Below are 17,871 nucleotides of genomic sequence, written 5' to 3' on the forward strand. Positions count from 1 at the left end.
ACCAGAACTACAGGACGGACGTCCTTGTCGTCTCATCGTCTCGTGAAGGAATTTATGAAAGGACTGTTCCGATCATTCCTGCCGGTGAAGACCCCTGCCCCGGCGTGGGAGCTCAACGTGGTGCTAACTAGGCTCATGGGGGCCCCATTCGAGCCTATGCATTCAGTGCCGTTGAAGTTTCTGTCGTGAAAGACAGCATTCCTTGTGGCCATCACCTCTGCACGACGAGTGGGAGAGATCCAGGCCCTGTCTTGCAAGCCTCCATGCTTGGCTTTTCACGACACAAGGGTGGTTCTGAGGACGCACCCCTCTTTCATGCCCAAGGTGCCGTCGGACTTCCACCTCAACGAGCCCTTGGTGTTGCCAGTTTTCTTCCCGTCGCCTTCGTCGCCGGCTGAGAGGACTCTGCACTCGCTGGATGTAGCTAGAGCGCTGAAGTTCTACGTGGACTGCACGAAGAGTTTTCGGAAGACATCACAGCTGTTTGTGAACTTTGGACCTGTGAATCAAGGGAAGGCTCTCTCGAAGACTTCCATTTCCAGATGGCTCTCCGGCTGCATCATGCACTGTCACCGGTTGGCAAACCGACCGTTGCCAGGCCGTCCGAGGGCCCATTCGACCAGAGCGATCGCTGCTACTACGGCGTTCCTGTCTGGTGTGCCCCTGTTCAACATCTGCAGGGCTGCTACGTGGAGGTCGACGCACACCTTCACGAGATCCTACTGCGTCGACCGGGATTCCAGGGAGGAGTCCAGGGTCGGCCAGGCAGTGCTGCACAACCTGTTCGCCTAAGGTGAGCCTGGTGAGGAGGTAAGAGTTGCTTAATGTTGAGTTGTTGTATTGCTTGATATTGAGCCTTGTGCCACCTCCCATGGTTGTGCATGTGTATACTGCTATGTATTCGTATATTCATGAGCATGTGAATCCATGCCAGACCCCATGCTGGAGAAGGAACAAGTTACTTACCTGTAACTGTTGATCTCCAGCATGGGTCTGGCATGGATTCACATGCGAACCCTCCCGCCTACCCCTCTGCGGCTCTTCACTTAGTCATACTGCCACTTCACGTGCTACCAAATCTGAGGATGGCTGCCAGGGGAGGGGCTTAGGGAGAGGGCAGTCATTGGCTGGGGGCAGTATGACCCAGAGACCAGTGATTGGTTACTACTGAGAAAGACAGATCAGAAACGAAACTGATACTGATTTTTTCTATACTGAGGATTCGCGGCCTGACGACGGGGAATATTCATGAGCATGTGAATCCACGCCAGACCCATGCTGGAGAACGAAAGTTACAGGTAAGTAACTTGTTCCTTATGTACCATACACTCAGCCAAAAGGTTGCACATAGGCAGCACAGTTTATGTCTAGGGCCACTTCATGGAGTGAATAGATAGTGGCCATTAGTTGCTCGATAGGCCTCTCAGAGGTGGGAAAAAGAAATAAAACTACCAGATGCCACTCATTGAGACAATGGGTATCGTATCAGGGCAAACGGTGCATCGTTTGTCGGCCAGTATTTCAAATGTCCTTGACAAAAGAGTGTTAAGTTTACTTGCTCATGTGTTTACATTAAAGAGGGACAATTTCTTATATTCTTTTCACACGTTGTTTAATGGTCATTTCCTGACGAGCCTTTCAATGAGAACTAAACACCTGATTGTATTTGTCATGCATCTTTCTTCCCTCTTGTAGCGCGTAGTGTTCAAAGCAATGCAGACATATTCTGTATATATTGCATTCCATCATTCTGGGGGCAATTTTGTTTAAACGTTACTTACATGGAGGGGACCATATCTATTTGCACTTAGGTGCAAAAGCTCCCCTCGGGCCAATTTGCAACTTTTCCAACATCTAGTGCAAAAGTGAATAGTAAAACGTAGGTGAAATTGCCTTCACTCTTCTCTTTTCCATTGCGTAGGTGGAAAAGTGTAAATGCCTCCCACAATTAATGATTGTGGGAGACATTTATAAGAGTCCTATGGAATCCACCTTCTTTTCCCCAGTGGTACTTTTATTAACATTCCATCGCAATCCACAGCATTACAGCCAGTATGGATTTTGTTGCTGGCAGTAAGGCAGCCACATTTGTCTTGCGCAGTGGGAAATTGAGTCAGGCATGGTAGGTCTTCCCCACTCCCCAACTCTGCTTGACAGATGATGGAACATAGGACGGATCAGTACAAATGTAAGCAAATGCTTTTACCACCATTTATAAGATCTGCATCACAAAGAAATGTACCCCCTCTGAATTTAAAATATTCCAATATGTTCTAGAATTTAAGAAATGCATGTTAATGTTTGACATTTTGCTAAGAAGAATACAAATAAAGTAACATTTAACATTGTAAATTGTTTCAAACCTTTTGTGCAATGTAGAGTAGCAGCATTGATTGACCAGAATTCTAATAAAGTAATTCATTTTTATTTGTAGGACTTTACCTGCTAAATATTTTGAACAAATTGCTGAACAGATTCGAACTCATAATATCAATGCACTTTTGGTTATTGGTGGATTTGAGGTAAATTTTTCTTTCTTGCGTTCTGCATTGACAGATACATTTTAATTACATAAAGTTCCTCGTGGGTACATTTTGCAGATTAGAATTTCTGCAGATCCTGCAATTACTGCATGTTCCTCCGGTATTTGAAATGTATTAATGTGATTAGGAAATGGTCATTTGGCTGTACATGCATGTGTCTGGTCTTACATTTTTTTATTAGAATTGGACAAACCAAAGGTAGTTAAAATGAAAACCAAAAATGTGATTCAATCAAGAAAAGAATCTGCAATGTTTTTATTTAGTTTATTTTTCAAAAGTAGAATTCAGCCATTTAACAGCTATTTTATTGTGAAAATATAAATGATGTAAATTTTACAAACGTCCAAATGCTCTACTTCCTAATAAAGACAACAATGAAAAGAGCTGAAACAATTGATCTAAAACGTAGCAAATGTATTCTGTTCAGTAAGTCATGTCCTTTTCGATAGAACTAATGATATCTGAGTGACTGAAACTTGATTGTATTTCCATAATGATGTATTTTTGCCAATTTCTGTTATCTAATGCATAATTGTTTTTTGTGTCTGTTTAGTGGTTCCTTTGTGTCTTAAATGGTGTGCTGTGATAGCATTGGCTTTCCCTGCTAGTCCGTTAAGTGTTGTTCGATTTTTCACAACAACCTTGTCTCTTTTTTCCTCTCCACACTGTGCCCATGCCCCTCAGGCTTACTTGGGATTGCTGGAACTGTCAGTTGGCAGAGAGAAATATGATGAGTTCTGTATTCCAATGGTCATGGTTCCCGCTACTGTCTCCAACAATGTACCGGGTTCAGATTTCAGCATTGGTGCAGATACTGCTCTGAACACCATAACTGATGTAAGTCGCTGTAGGTCTGAGCCTGAATAGCATCTACTAACAAAGCTGATTGAACTGGCTCCTACTTATTAAAGCTTCAACTGTAGATTTGATGAACAGTGCCAGAAAGAACACCCTCTCCCAGTATCTTTTTAATTCATATTAAATTAACATTTGGGTGTCAAACACTCACAAGGGGATTTGTTTTTATGATAATACACACACACACATACACACACACTATGCAATTATTATGTTATTTGTCATTTCAAAAGCGTATGTTACTGCCTGGTGGCTTTGTATCACAAGCCACTGGGCAAGGCAAGAACATTAGGTAAACATTCTAAGACAAAACATATATGCATTCAGATAATAAACAGAGAAACAAAAGCTCAATCAGTTTATACACAGAGAAAATATACATATTCAGGTTGAAAAAGGTCTTGCTAGTTCTTGTTAGAAATTAAGCTTTTGGAAGCACGCATACCGCGCATCACACCTCATTGGTTTGAATAATTTGCTTACAGAGCACATTGTATTGTAATGTTGGCCATGTTTATAGTCTGTGCATACCGTTTTAAGTTTTTCATTAGACTGCTGAACTTGAAAAATCAACATAATGGCTAACACAATGACTTATTTCTCTATATGCAGGTTTGCGGATCTCTGGTATCGGCATTCCTACCGTTTGCATGAGCCCAGAGCAGTAGAGACAGATGTACATAATAAGCCTATGTTTACACAATAGCTTAGTGTGATTTCTTAGGCTGAGGCATCATTAGTTAAACACCTTTAAAATGTATTTGTAAGATTTCCGACATTTTATATGTAGTGTTTCCCTATTTAAAAGCATCTCATTCCGCAGATTTTTATGGGAGAAATTACAAAACATCTCATACAACACATACACCAATATAAACATACCACAGAACTATTGTTGGGATTGATTTGCTGTTTTGATCAACAGGTGTACATATGCTACAGTTATCATTATGTGTATTTAGACATGTCATTATGATAGCCCTGTTTAGTGCAAATACACACACTAAATCATGTAGGTAAAATATGCTTGTGGAGACAAATCTTGATAGTTGCCATTCAATGAAAATATGGCTTGTTCTAGTTCTGGCACTGGTATGTAAAATTGCAGTTGAAGGCAGAATGTATTAAAGGAATGATTACTGCATGTTAATGCCTCTATGCTTTGCTCTGCCTACTTTCCTTTTGAACTACTTCACATACTTAGATCTTGTAGTAATATGTGCCACAAAACATCCTTCCCTTTTTTGTTTTTACAAAAAAAGTAGCCTTTCAGGTACAGCCTCAAATTAGTTCATTCTCTTGCACTTTTCTTGTCTAGAAGTTTCAAGCTTGGCTGAATTCAGTTTTCCTGCTCTATGTTTCACTCTATGACAATGGTTCAAAAGGCCCAGTCTTACACTAAATGCATTTCCTTAGGCGAGGAAATGTTGATTCTAAAAGTGGCACCTTATTGAACGAGTACATATAGTGTCAATATATTATTTAATATATAGTTGATTTATAGATATCCCTAGGTACTGTATGAATAATGATTTGAATTGTGCATGCATTTAGTGCCTGTTTAATGACATAACTTTGCTAAACTAAGATTAGCTTGTCAGCTGTAAACGACCTATATGTATTTCTCATGGATCAAGTACACAAATTCATGTGGGCTTCCAAAATGTAAACCTGGCAACAAATTAGCTTAGTCAATTCATGCATAAAAGAAAGATAATATATTATTTTGAATTTGGAATACCAGAGAAGTTTAAGAAGGAAACACTTATCCAACTCATTGTTAACTGCATGACCATGAGCTAGTGTTCAAATTGAGACTTTGATGCTCTGTTGAGAATACAAAACATATGTCATAAACAAATAATATGAAGAAGTGGTAAGTACCGGCATGTGGTTTGGTGAAGGTCACATTACAGAAGGCAGTTTGAATGAAATACATTATTCCAAGAACCAAACTTTCTCAGAAGTAATAATGCCGCAATGAGACTGTATGTGGGTATGTAGGTATTCGGATCTGTGTGAAATGACCGAGTTAAAAAGTCCGACCACCAAAAGTCCGAATTTTTTTTTCTTTTCCCCCATTTGTTCGCATATATATATGTGGGGGGAGACCCCCCACAGTGGCCCCGCCTTATGGCTATACATGTTATATCACCTTTACCCAACCCCACATATATCTATGCAAACAAATGGGGGTCAGACTTTTGGTGCTCGGACCTTTTAACCTCAGTAATGTTGGTCTAACCCTAGGTATTCATATATGTATCTGTTTTTATGTAATGCAAACCTATCTGCGATGCAACATAGAACTGTTCAGCAAGGAGATACAGTAATGGGTTGTAACAATATGAATACGTGGAGATTGGCAATTGCAGTATTTTTTGAGAGATCGCTTTGGTCTGGCAAAAGCCTTAATGATAGTGATCTGGCAGACATTCTTTGGAGGGAAAAGCAGGAAGCTGAAGCAGTTAGTAGCAAGATTTTTTTTTTCGAAGTCATATAGTTATAGGCTTTATTTATTTCTGAGGTTTCATTTATTGTAAACCTGATGGCCATTACTAGGCCTGTCTGTTGGCAGCCTCCCAGCACTGGAGTTCCTCAGTCTTCACTGTTGTTTTGTTCACAATCTCTGCATGTTCACCCCAGCTTTCTCCATCCTTTCCCTTATAGTAGCCCATGAAGGGCTGCACAGCCCTGATTGCCCCAGGGAAATAATAATATATATGAATCCATCAGCAGGAGGCTTTACCAACCCTGAACATTGAACGGGGCCTATGAAGTAATACCCTGGCTGCTACAAGCCAGTAAAGCTACCCTCCTCAGAATGTATTGCTTGTGTGAGAGGTGTACAACTGCAGATGTCAATACATCAGTATGAAATGTGTCTTTAATAAGCCCTTATTTATCAGACTCTTGGCTGTTGGACAAACCTGCACCTAATTCCCCGACCTTGCTGTGTTAGGGAGAATTCTCTGTTTAGGCTGAATTTCCTAACCTAGTGAGTCCCCCGGCATCTTTGCTGGATTTTTGGGGTTTATTTTTTTCTCCTGCCAAGAGTGAGATTTTTTTACCCTCACACTTGGGCATGATTTGAGTGTGTTTCTTTGAATCTAGAAGTGTTTAATGGGCTATGGGGTCTTTTACTCCATAGGGCTTCATGTGTTTTTGTGATATGTGTTACACAGCACCCTCAGTGCAGTGACACAGGGGTGTCATAGTGACCCCCCAGTATAGACTCCATACCCTGGGACTGACTACTGTCTCCCAGGGCATGTAAAGTCACCATTGACTTTACTAGTCTTAAATTCTGAACAGAACCAGTACAAACCATCATATTGTGGACGTACTGGATGGGGCAATTCAATTGCCCCAGGGTATGTTAGTCGAGGGGGCACGTCTCCGTCCCCCCTGATCGAGTTTTGGCTGGTGGCAGTGGATACTACTTTTTATATTCAACCGCGAATATTTTCCTATGGGATTTCCCATTGTTTTAGGCTACTATCTTTATTTAATTATTTACGGTAGCCTCGAACATACTGCCGGTTTATTTAATTAATATTAATTCTCCGGTTGGTAATTTTTGCCAAAACTTGATTCTAAAATGGCGTTTGTGTTCTCGTCTGTGACTCCAACCCAAGTCGAGCCCTTTGTTCCACTTTTTGGCGGGCTTCCCCACAGAAGCCCTCCAAAGTGGTGCCACTGTGTCTGGGGTACTTAGGCGGGGTGGAGGGGAATTTAGGCACCCTGGACTGAGTTGCCTAGGCAACTCAAGTCACACTCCGTCCTGATTGGCCCAAGTGGTGAGCCGGCCGGCTCACCACTTAGCATGTTTGAGTGACAGCTAGGCTGAGTGAATGGGGGTTTGCTGCATAAAAGCAGGGCTTTGGGGACTGGAATTTCAGAAGTCGCCAGAGGACCTAAGAATCCGACGAAGGAGAAGCTGAGCCGACCTGCCACGACACCACGACCGGTGGAGCCCTGCTGGACCGTCTCACCACTTTTTCCCAACGACAGAGGAGATCTCCCGCCGGAGAGTCTTCTTCCTTTAACTGGTGGGGATAACCAGTTTCACCGTCTTTTCACTTTCCCGACGTATCTCGTGGCCGCCTTGCCCGTACCAAGCACCCCGGCAACCGGGATACCACGTTTTACCACAACCGCGAAACCAAGGTACCACCTTTAACCGGAAAACTCTGCGGCTGGTTTCTGCCCTGGTAGTGCAACGACCTTCATCTTTCCTCCAAGTCGAGATCTTCTCTTCCCCTGGACGATGACGCAACTTGCACCCACTACCAGGAACAACTGCCACAGCTGGAGGATCCTTCCCACTTAAGGTACCGTGTCCCGCCTGGCTTCCCTTGCTACCGACTGTACGGGGTAGATTTAGCCCCCGGCTTTCGAACCTGAGTTAGCCTGGGACACCTTGGCTAAACTTTTCTAAGCCTCTCTAAACGCTTTTCTGAACCCTCTGCAAGACTTTCTAAGCCTAGTGTAACTGTGTGATCTTGGGCGCATTCGTGCTCTGCTCTCTCTAAGAGTGGGCCCAGCCTTTGGACTTTGGCTCACCAGTGACTTTTTACTCTCTGCCTTGCTAACAGTGTTCTGGAATCGTAGAGTGGTGTACCTCTTCTTATTCTGTCTTTTTCCCTCCCTTTTTCACAAACTTATTAGAGTGCAATCTAGTTAAGCGCTCACCTCTGTATGAAAATAAGTTGTGTTTTACTGTGATTTTCTAATAGGGAAAAAGTGGTGTATACATCATAATAGTAACTGTGTTTAGAATATTTTACAATAAGAGTGCTGGAGTGTTTCAACTGTGTGTTTTTAAATAAATAATTCTATACTTTGATACCAAAGCTCTGGTCAGTGTTTGCTTGTATTATTGTATCTGAGTGCCTATTGAGTATACTTTGCATACTGCCTAACTCTTCTTGAGGGAAGTCTGACTGCTCAGCCACAGCTACCAGGTAAATCTGGGTGGTACAGACTGCTACCAAGTGGGTTTACTGCCAACACCTGTAGTCTTAAATCTTTTGCAGTGGTCCCTAAGGGAACTGCACAGGTTTCTGCCTAACATGCTGCAAACAATTCTTAAATGGCAGTTGCTTTCATTGCATTCTGCAAGTAATGAAAGTTTCTTTATAGCCTGTCATGTCAGAGGGATGAATAGACAACTTGAGGTTCAGAAAGTGCAGTTCAAAGGGCTTATTTTACAACAAAGGTATGCCTAGAGTTTATGGAGGGCTGAACTTATGTATGAGGGATATTCAAAGAAAAACATGATGAGCAATTGCAGCATTTGCCGTGACCTATAGTGTGTCAGTCCTTCCGTCTCTTCCCTTTCTTTCTGCCCAACTGGCACTCAATCTCTGGGGTTTCAAGAGTCCCCTTCACTTCTTTCTTATCTTGATTCTGAAGACACTCTGTCATCATCTGGTCAGGACGTTGAACTACCAGGTGTTCATTTTCACTTTTCAGGGCTTGAGGTAGTCTGGGCTCATTGATCTGGGTTTCAAGCCTTGTTACGGCTGAACCAGACCTCCATAGGCATGAAGCTGGAATGGTGGGCCACAGATACCACAGTGCTATTGGCACGCTTTGACACAGTCTACACATGTACTGGGGCTGTGGAGGCCCTGCCAGACAGGTGCACTATGGCCTGAACTCCTCCCCATCTCCACAAAGAATCAGGCCCCCTTCACCTCTCCACTTTGCTTTCTATCCTCTCTTTCTTCCTCGTATACTTTTGCCCATCTCCTTCCTGTTCTCTAGTTATTTCTGTAACTGTTGTTTTTCTCCTCCTTTCCTGTTTCTCCTCTCTTTCGCTCCTCCACTCCTCCTGTCCCACTTTCCTCTCCTTCCTCTTTCCACCTTAATGCTTCTCTCCCAACCTCCCCCTACCCAGATGTTAATTCTCTCTTGCCCTCCTCTGCACCTTCTGTTTCTCTTCACTCTTTCTCTCCTTCTTTCACCACAATAATGCTCTATAATGCTCCTATCACAAGGTATTATGTATTGCTTAGGCTCCTCTTATGCTTCGGTATCCTGTTTTTTCTCCTCTATGGATGTTCCTTTCTTCCCCCCTCCTCCTCTCCTGTCTGTCCTTTTCCTTCCTTCTGTGTGTCTCTCACCGGGTCTTTCCAGGCCCCTCTTCATTGTTCCTTCCTCTTTTTCCTCTCTCTGTTCCTTCTGTGCTTAACCTCCTCTCCTGCTTGTTCTGTTTCAGTCTCTGATTTCCCATATGCCAAACTCCAAATCCCCAACTCATTCCTTCCACAAACACTTTTGCTTCGCGTGGAGCGCTGAGCATGTTTATAACAATGTGAGTGCACTCTTTGGCCCACAAACACAGAACCATGCTCAGCTGTGCATCCCAGTGAGCTGAGATCACTTCCCCAAATTGAAAGTCTTTCCCTATAGTTGTTATTGGTTGATCTGTGTGCTTGTGCGTGGAGTCACAGGCAGACCCCCTTATAAGATCTGACGTCCGCCATCTGGCTAGCCAAATATCTGTTGTTTCTCCTACTGCTGGTCCTCCATCCATCATCTGATGATAAGCAATTTGTTTTGCCTTCCACGCCTGTGAGCACTCCTTTTCAAGGTAATGTTTCCAGCTGGTTCCGTTGGTAATTGTCCTTTGAGTGTTTCATACTTGAACAATTGTTAAAAGTTTGGATGTCGGGGCGTGGCTTGGAGCCATGGCAGTCGGACGTGCTCAGTGAGAGCTCCCGGCTGGTGTCACGTCGCCACGGAAAATGCCCGGTGAACGATAGATCTTCTCGATCCACTCTTCAGCGATCGACAGCTGAGATGCTGCGGAACACTGGGGCGGCATAGTGGAGCCCTGCAGACGCGGATGGCAAAGATCCGCCGCCTGCGACACACCAAGAGGGAGCGCAGGACGTAGCAAGATGGCGGCCGCCCACCCTGCCCGGCACTAACTCCGGGGCCTAGGGGTTGGATCGGAGCACCCCGGGTGCGGGATCGGGCCGGCGGGACCCAGCGACTCGGCCACCACATCGCCCCGGAGGCTCTCCGGCTCCCTTCGGGGGCCCGGCTGCGCCCGAGGGTGGTTCCGGCTCTGGGGGCCCCTCCCCCGCTTCTCCTGCTCCAGGGATCGGCGGTCTGCCGTTTTACGCCAGCCCCACGCACCAGCCGATCGATCGGGGCCGCGGTGCCCGGGTGGGGGCTGGGTGCCCGGGGGGCCTCCTGGTTTCCTCCCTCCTCCCTCCTCCCTCCTCCCTCCTGGATAATTACTTCGGCGACCACCGTCTGCCTCCCGCCTCCTGTGGGGGCAGACCAGCAAATTGAGCCGATCCGGAGGGCACCCAGCAGCTGCGGGCCGTCTGGGGACCCGGCCTCCAGACCTCCGGACCGGCGGTCCTGCGGAACGATCAGGGGGGGCCCCCCGGCCTGGACAGACCTGGACAGAGGCCACAATTGAATAGACGCCCAGGGGCTGATGCGAGCTCGCCGCAGCAGCCCCCGCCCTTTCCTCCTCACGTCGGCCACAAAGCCTCAACTTCAGTTACGCAGCCGCCTGGATCTGCCCGCTTCAGTGTGGACGGGGCCCATCCACCTCAGGGCCACGGAGGCCCCATCACCCAGCATACCTCCCAGGGGGGGCTCATCTCCGGAAGCAAGGCGAACCCGGCAACTAACGACCCCGGGGTCTCCCCACGCTTCCTACCCTGCAGGTTGGGCCCGCGCCGGGGTTCCCTTCAGCTTCTTCCTCACTCTCCTGAGCCCCTGGACTTCCTTTCGCCGCACGCTTCGGGCACCTCCGGGGAGGGGAGGTAGCCCCCCCTAAAGCACTGCCACAAGGTAAGGCGGCACCTGCCGCATCTCGCCCTAACTGGACGCTCTGCTGCCCCTCGGGCCTGGCTGGTGGCCCCTCCGCCCCCGTCGTAGCTGCAGGGGCGTCCCCGGGTTACCATGTCCAAATCGGGCAAAGCCGCCAAACAGTCGGATATTTCTACTCTATTAACAATGCCTCCTGCGGGGGAAAAAAGCAAGAGGGGTGAACGCATGGACACGGGGATGGGGAACGGCCTCCCCGGTGACCAAGCATCACAGGCGGTCACGAAAGCAGACCTCCATGAGCTTCTATCGGCCCTCACCAGGGAATTCCAGAAGGGCACTGAGGAGGTCAAGACCCAAATTACCCAGCTAGACAAGAGAGTGGGGGAGGTGGAGGCCAGAGCCGAGGAGATTGAGTCTACATTATGTGAGCAGAACTTTGAGATCGGAGAGGGGGCCGACAGGATCAGGGCCCTGGAGTGCAGGTGCGAGGCGCTTGAGGCCAGACAAGAGGACGCTGAAAACCGCTCGAGGCGGAATAACATTAGAATCCGGGGAATCCCAGCTGCAGTCTCAGAGAAGGAGCTCCCATCCTACGTCTCCGACCTTCTCCGCCACATTATCACCCTCCCAGACAACTCTCCCCTGGAACTGGACAGAGTACACAGGGCTAGACCCAGGCAGAGGTCAAATGGGGCGGCCGATGTCCTGGTCAGGATTCATTTCTACAAACTCAAAGAGGAGATCATGCAGGAGGCCAGGGCCATGGGCCAGATCCACTTCCGAGACTCGGAGATCGCCCTGTTCCAAGACTTAGCTGCTTCCACCCTAGCCAAACGAAGAGCTCTTAAACCTATGACCGACTGGCTACGAGAGCGCAAAATCCCCTACCGCTGGAGCTTCCCTTCAGGTCTCTCCTTCACTTGGGAGGGAAAGACTCAGCAAATTCCATCCCCGCGGGAGGCTGCAGTGTTTATGAATCCGGACCTGGAGGGGGAGGTCCCAGGGGACCCGGCCCGCTCCCCCGAGGGGGTCGGGGGGGGGGCCTCTTGCTCCTGGTCCCGGGTGGTTGGCCGACGCAGGATGCGCGGCCCTCCTGTTAGGGGGAATAAAACCAACACCAACTGAGAGGCCGGTCTCCCCGGTCCCATGCTGATCCTCTCCAGAACCTGTCAACATACACCGGCCCACCTTCCTGGGGGCCAAAAGGGCTACCCTAAATACTCACACTTATATGGCCTACTCGGGGCGGCGCCAACCTACCCTGTGTCCTCACAGCCGGGTGGGCCAGAGCTGCCGGCGGAGCGCTCTCTTGATTTGCAAGAACTTCACCACTACAGCATGAGACCCCGTGGTCTCCGACACAATTGGCGTCCGTGACCCAGCCGACAGCCCCGTTGGTAGAAGGCTGGTCTGGATACCTGTACATGTTAACTGTTTTAAGTTATGTTTTAGTTTATGTTGTTGGTTCTCCTTGGTCGGGGGGAAAATGAGATTCGGAGTCTGGGCTCGGGCGGGAGGTGACGTGGAAACGAAGGTCAAAATACAAGTAATCGGAGCGCCCCCCTCCCCGCACGGCGGCCCCAAGGCAGTGGCGGAGGGTCCACTCAGCGCTGAGGAGGCCCCAGCTCTACAATCCAAAAGATGCCACATAAACCCGCTATCAATCCTACCTAATAATGTCTCAACCGGATAAGGAACTCTCAATGCTGACCTGGAACGTCCAGGGTCTAAACTCCCCCCGGAAAAGAAAGTCTGTGGAACACAGGCTCGCTCAACTGGCACCTGACATTGCTTGCCTACAGGAGACTCATCTCCTCAGGAGCGACGAACGCCGCATTGCCTTCCACCGATACAACAAAAGCTTCTTCGCTTCAGCAGATCTCAAAAAGAGGGGGGTGGCCATCCTGCTAAACCGGGACTTACCTTTGACCAATATAACCACCAAACGGGACCCCGAGGGCCGTTATCTCCTGCTAAAAGGCCTCCTGGTAGAACTACCCATCACCATCGTCGCCATATATTGCCCAAACACCGGGCAAAGCAAATTCCTGCGGAATCTCCTACCAACTCTGTCTGCCTTCAGAGAGGGTCAATTATTCATAGGGGGTGACTTCAACTTGACTCCCGACCCAAATCTTGACAAATCGCTCCCACCATCGAATGATGATTTCAGCAAAGCCCTGGCCATGGCAGAATTCTTAAGGGAAACCGACACCATAGATGTATGGAGACTGGCCAACATGGGGGAGAGGGACTACACTTTCTTCTCTCACGTGCACCTGGGATACTCACGGATCGATCTCCTTCTAATCTCAAGTAACCTCATTCCCTGTGTAGAAGCCATCCAAATCGGGCTCAGAGCCCTCTCAGATCATTCTCCAGTCACATTGAACCTAAGGGTATCCTGCCTTCCGGAGCCACCCCAGAGGCAATGGAAACTCCAAGAGCACATCCTCTCAGACATCGCAACCAGAACTGAAATTGCGGAAGCCCTTAAGAATTATTTCAGGGAAAACACTACCGAAGACTCATCGTTGGCTATGATTTGGGACGCCATGAAACCCGTCATCAGGGGCACGGTGAACGACTGCACAGCCCGACTCAGACGTCGGGATAAAGTACAGCAAGACGCACTCGAAGCAGAGGTGGCAGAAGCGGAAAACACCCTTAAACGAGGCCCAAACAGGAAAGCGAGCCGCATCCACCAAAAGGCGAAACGTTCCCTAGAAATGCACCTGGCCGACAAAGCTGTCAGAGCGCTAACTTACACAAAACAGTTTTATTATGTGCACAGCAATAAAGCAAATCGGCTCCTGGTTCACAAACTAAAAAAGCTACAAACTAGAAACCTCATCCACAGCCTCGCTGATGAGCAAGGGACACTTCGCTACTCTATCAAAGAGAAAATGGAAATAATGGCTTCTCATCATAGATCGATTATGTCGGGTGCTCCCACCTCCGAAGCAGCACAAGCCAAATACCTAGCTGAAGTACAACTTCCCCTCCCAGGTCCGCAACTTGAGGCCCTGGAAGCCCCCTTTTCGTCAGAAGAAGTCAGTGAAACCATAACCAAACTGAAAAACTCAACCCCCGGCCCAGACGGGCTCACGGCCCAATTCTATAAAAAGTTTGCATACATCCTAGCCCCCCACCTGGCTACCCTATTTAACTCATTTCTATCCTCAGGCACAACCACTCCTTCCATGGAAGAATCAATCACAGTGCTACTGCCGAAACCTGGAAAAGACCGGAGCCAGTGCACCTCATATAGACCAATCACCCTCCTGAATTATGACGCAAAAATTTTCACTAAAACCCTAGCGAACAGACTGGCCCCACTGCTCCCGGCTATCATCCACCCGGATCAGACGGGATTTATACCCGGCCGTAGCACCCATGATAATATAAGAAGAACTATCAATGTCATTGAATCAGCCAACAGGAGGGGGCAGGCAGCGATGGTACTATCCTTGGACGCACATAAAGCTTTCGATATGGTTGACTGGGGCTTCATTCGAAATTCACTCGTTCATTACGGCTTCGGCCCAAACTTTATAAAATGGACACTAGCTAATTATCAACACCCCTCCACCAGCCTCAGAATGAATGGAGTCAGATCCGACACGATCAAAATCTCAAGGGGCACTAGACAGGGCTGCCCCCTCTCCCCCCTGGTATTCGCCCTCTCCATGGAGCCATTCGCGACCAGAATTCGCCGCAATGTAAAGATCCAAGGGCTGTCAATCAAGGCCCAAACATATAAAATCGCCCTTTACGCCGACGACGTCCTTCTCACCTTAGTCAAGCCAGAGGAATCCATGAAGGCCTTATGGAAAGAACTGCTAGAATTCGGGGACGCCTCAGGCTTTAAGGTCAACCTTACCAAATCTACAGCACTGAGCATCAACCTACCGAGCCAGCTAGTAGCAGACCTGGAGGAAAAATACCAGATACCCTGGGCCAAGAAGAACCTCCCATACCTGGGGGTCCAGCTCCCCGGCGCTCCCAGCAGACTATACAAAGCAAACTTCCCGGCATTCCTGAGAGAACTCAGAGCTGATATCAGACGATGGCAAAAGCAGGAGATCTCATGGTTCGGAAGAATCACTGCCCTGAAAATGAACCTCATCCCCAGACTCCTTTATCAGTGCGCTGCCATACCCACCTTGATCCCGAAACAGGAGATCCAGAAGCTACAAAAATATGTCATGAGCTATATCTGGGAGGGGAAACAGCCACGCATTTCGCGAAGGATCATGCTCCGGGGCCGTGAGACTGGAGGCCTGGGAGCGCCCGATGTGGCAAGATATGTGCTGGCTGCTCAGCTCTCGTCGGCGTTCGCCTGGCTCCCCACCACCTCCAAGCCCCGCTGGCTGGAGCTGGAGGAGGCCTGGAGCTCAAGTCCAATAACTTCGCTGCCACACCTAAAGGAACCCAGTGCAATCGGGGACATGGGTCCTCTAACGGCGACGGTAAATACTGTAAGAAGCTGGAAGACAGCAGCGCGACTCTGGAATCTACGCAGCACGACGGGCCCCCTCACCCCAGTCTGGGGAAACCCAGATTTCACCCCGGGCTGTAACCCCAAGATCTTTGGGAGATGGAAGAATGGAGGGCTGGAAAGACTGCAAGATTTTTATGAGGAGGGAAACCCCCTGGACTTCGAGGCCTGCAAGGAAAAATTTGATGTGCCAGAGAGCGAGAGATTTAGATACACGCAGCTCCGCCACTGGCTATCGAACAGGGAGGTGAAACGCCATGGAAGCAGAGCCCTTACCGCCCTGGAACTCACCCTCACCGGTCCCCCGCCAAAGGGCAGAATCTCCACCCTCTATAAGCTCTTGGACAGAACCGACCCAGCACGCAAAGAGCCATACATGCTAAAGTGGGAAAACGACATAGGGAGACCTATCGAGGTGGAGGAGTGGAACCACATCTGGGCTAGAGCGAACAGGAGTTCGAAATGCGTTACCAACAAGGAAGGTGCATTTAAGGTATGCTTCAGATGGTATCGGACCCCAGAGATACTCAATAAATGCAATCCCGCAATCCCCCCGTCCTGCTGGAGAGGGTGCCCAGACAAAGGCACACTCTTTCATCTACTCTGGACATGTCCCAGGGCCACGGAGTTCTGGAAAACAGTGCTGGACCACATCAACAAAATCACAGGCCTCACCATCCCTTGGGACCCAGGCATTGTCCTACTTGGATCAAGCGGGGCAGACCAATTCCCCCTCTCCGGGCATAGAGCAGAACTATGCTCCCATCTGCTCACGGCGGCAAAAATCTCCATAGCCAGGCTGTGGAAAAACCCAGAGGGCCCGGCAGTGCAAATGTGGTGGACAAAATGTTGGGACATAATTGCAGCGGAGAAAATTACTGCCCTAAGACTCGGAAACAGAGATAAATTCTTCCAAACGTGGGCTCCCTTTCTAGACTTTACCCAACAATTTCCAGGCCTAGCACGACAACCCCCTTCCCTGCGTTGGATGAACAAAACCGACTAAACACAAAGGGGCCAAGGCTGTGCGGAGGTACAAAGAGGTCCAGGGTCTGGCCTGTCAACGAACCCAGGAATGAGGCTCTAAGGCCTAAACAATCCCACGCACTGCGAGCTGAAATCGATCAAGGGCATAAAAGCTCACACAAAGTCCCCTTGTCACCCACATTTACCCCATTTCGGCCCACCAGGGCTAAACTAATCGCTGTCCTCACCCCAGAATCCCTCCCCTGACCTGTTGTTGTTATGACTGTTGTTCTGTTATGAAGGACATTGTCCTTGTTGATTTAACACTTGCACAACTGAACTCAAGCGCGCGGCGCGCAGCGCCCAGCGCTATTTATGTACCTGCAAACATCCAATGCAATGCATGTATAAAACCAATAAAAATATATTTGGAAAAAAAAAAAAGTTTGGATGTCCTGGGCAGCACATCTCTGCTTTCTCTTGTTCCCACTGCCTTTGTCTGCCGGTCTATACTGCTGGCGTGTATCTGACTGGCAGTTTCTTGCTTCAATACCTTAAAGTAGAGTTGATGGCTGAAAGGCAAACCTTTCTCTGATAACCACCACTGTCCAAGAGGAGTCTGATGACATGTATGCCTTTTAGGGGGAAGTGGGCAGGACTGGATATGTATGTTTTGGTGTGGTGGATGACAGTTTTGGTGAGATTTGTGGACAACCTTGTTAAAGGTTGTGAAATACTGTTGGTGGAAGGGGGTCAAGCTCCATTCCCTGCAAGGGATTTGGGGTTCAAGGGTTACTTTATTGTTGAGAGGTATTTTTGCAGCCTCTCCCTCACCGGCAAGTTGGACATCACTTTAAACCCAATCAGGGGGCCACCTTATGCCAGGCCCCGGCGTACCTTATCCCAGTCTCGGATAATCCTTCTTCAGGAGTCTTACTCTTTGGCACCCATACTTGAAACTATAGATATTGTCTGGTGGGGCACAGAGTAAACATGTTAGTAACAATGACTAAACCCAGCAAGACCACCGTCCATACTGTAGGGGTGTGTGGAGCCCAGCAGTGGTTATGCCAGTTCTCTGCCAGAAGGAATCTCTCTCCCAAATGCACATCTGCTATCCTCCATTGAGCATTGCAAAGCTTAGTTGAATGACTGCATGGCTCAGCCAGATGTTCTTCAACCCATCTCTCCCTCAGCTCT

General features: G+C 48.2%; 1 protein-coding gene across 3 annotated transcripts in view; it reads left to right on the forward strand.

Annotated features, from left to right (window-relative positions):
* Positions 1-17,871, forward strand: part of PFKP (phosphofructokinase, platelet) — an 882,344-nt gene that overhangs the window by 582,717 nt on the left and 281,756 nt on the right. For 2 of the 3 annotated variants that reach the window (XM_069648018.1, XM_069648020.1), the window contains exons 15-16: positions 2,435-2,522; positions 3,228-3,380. In XM_069648018.1, the coding sequence (XP_069504119.1) occupies positions 2,435-2,522; positions 3,228-3,380 (241 nt within the window). The remainder of the gene's footprint in view (positions 1-2,434; positions 2,523-3,227; positions 3,381-17,871) is intronic. The other variant, XM_069648019.1, reaches the window with a different exon arrangement.

This window comes from Ambystoma mexicanum, chromosome 2q (assembly GCF_040938575.1).
Source record: "Ambystoma mexicanum isolate Mex_15411 chromosome 2q, UKY_AmexF1_1, whole genome shotgun sequence".
Lineage (NCBI taxonomy): Eukaryota > Metazoa > Chordata > Amphibia > Caudata > Ambystomatidae > Ambystoma > Ambystoma mexicanum.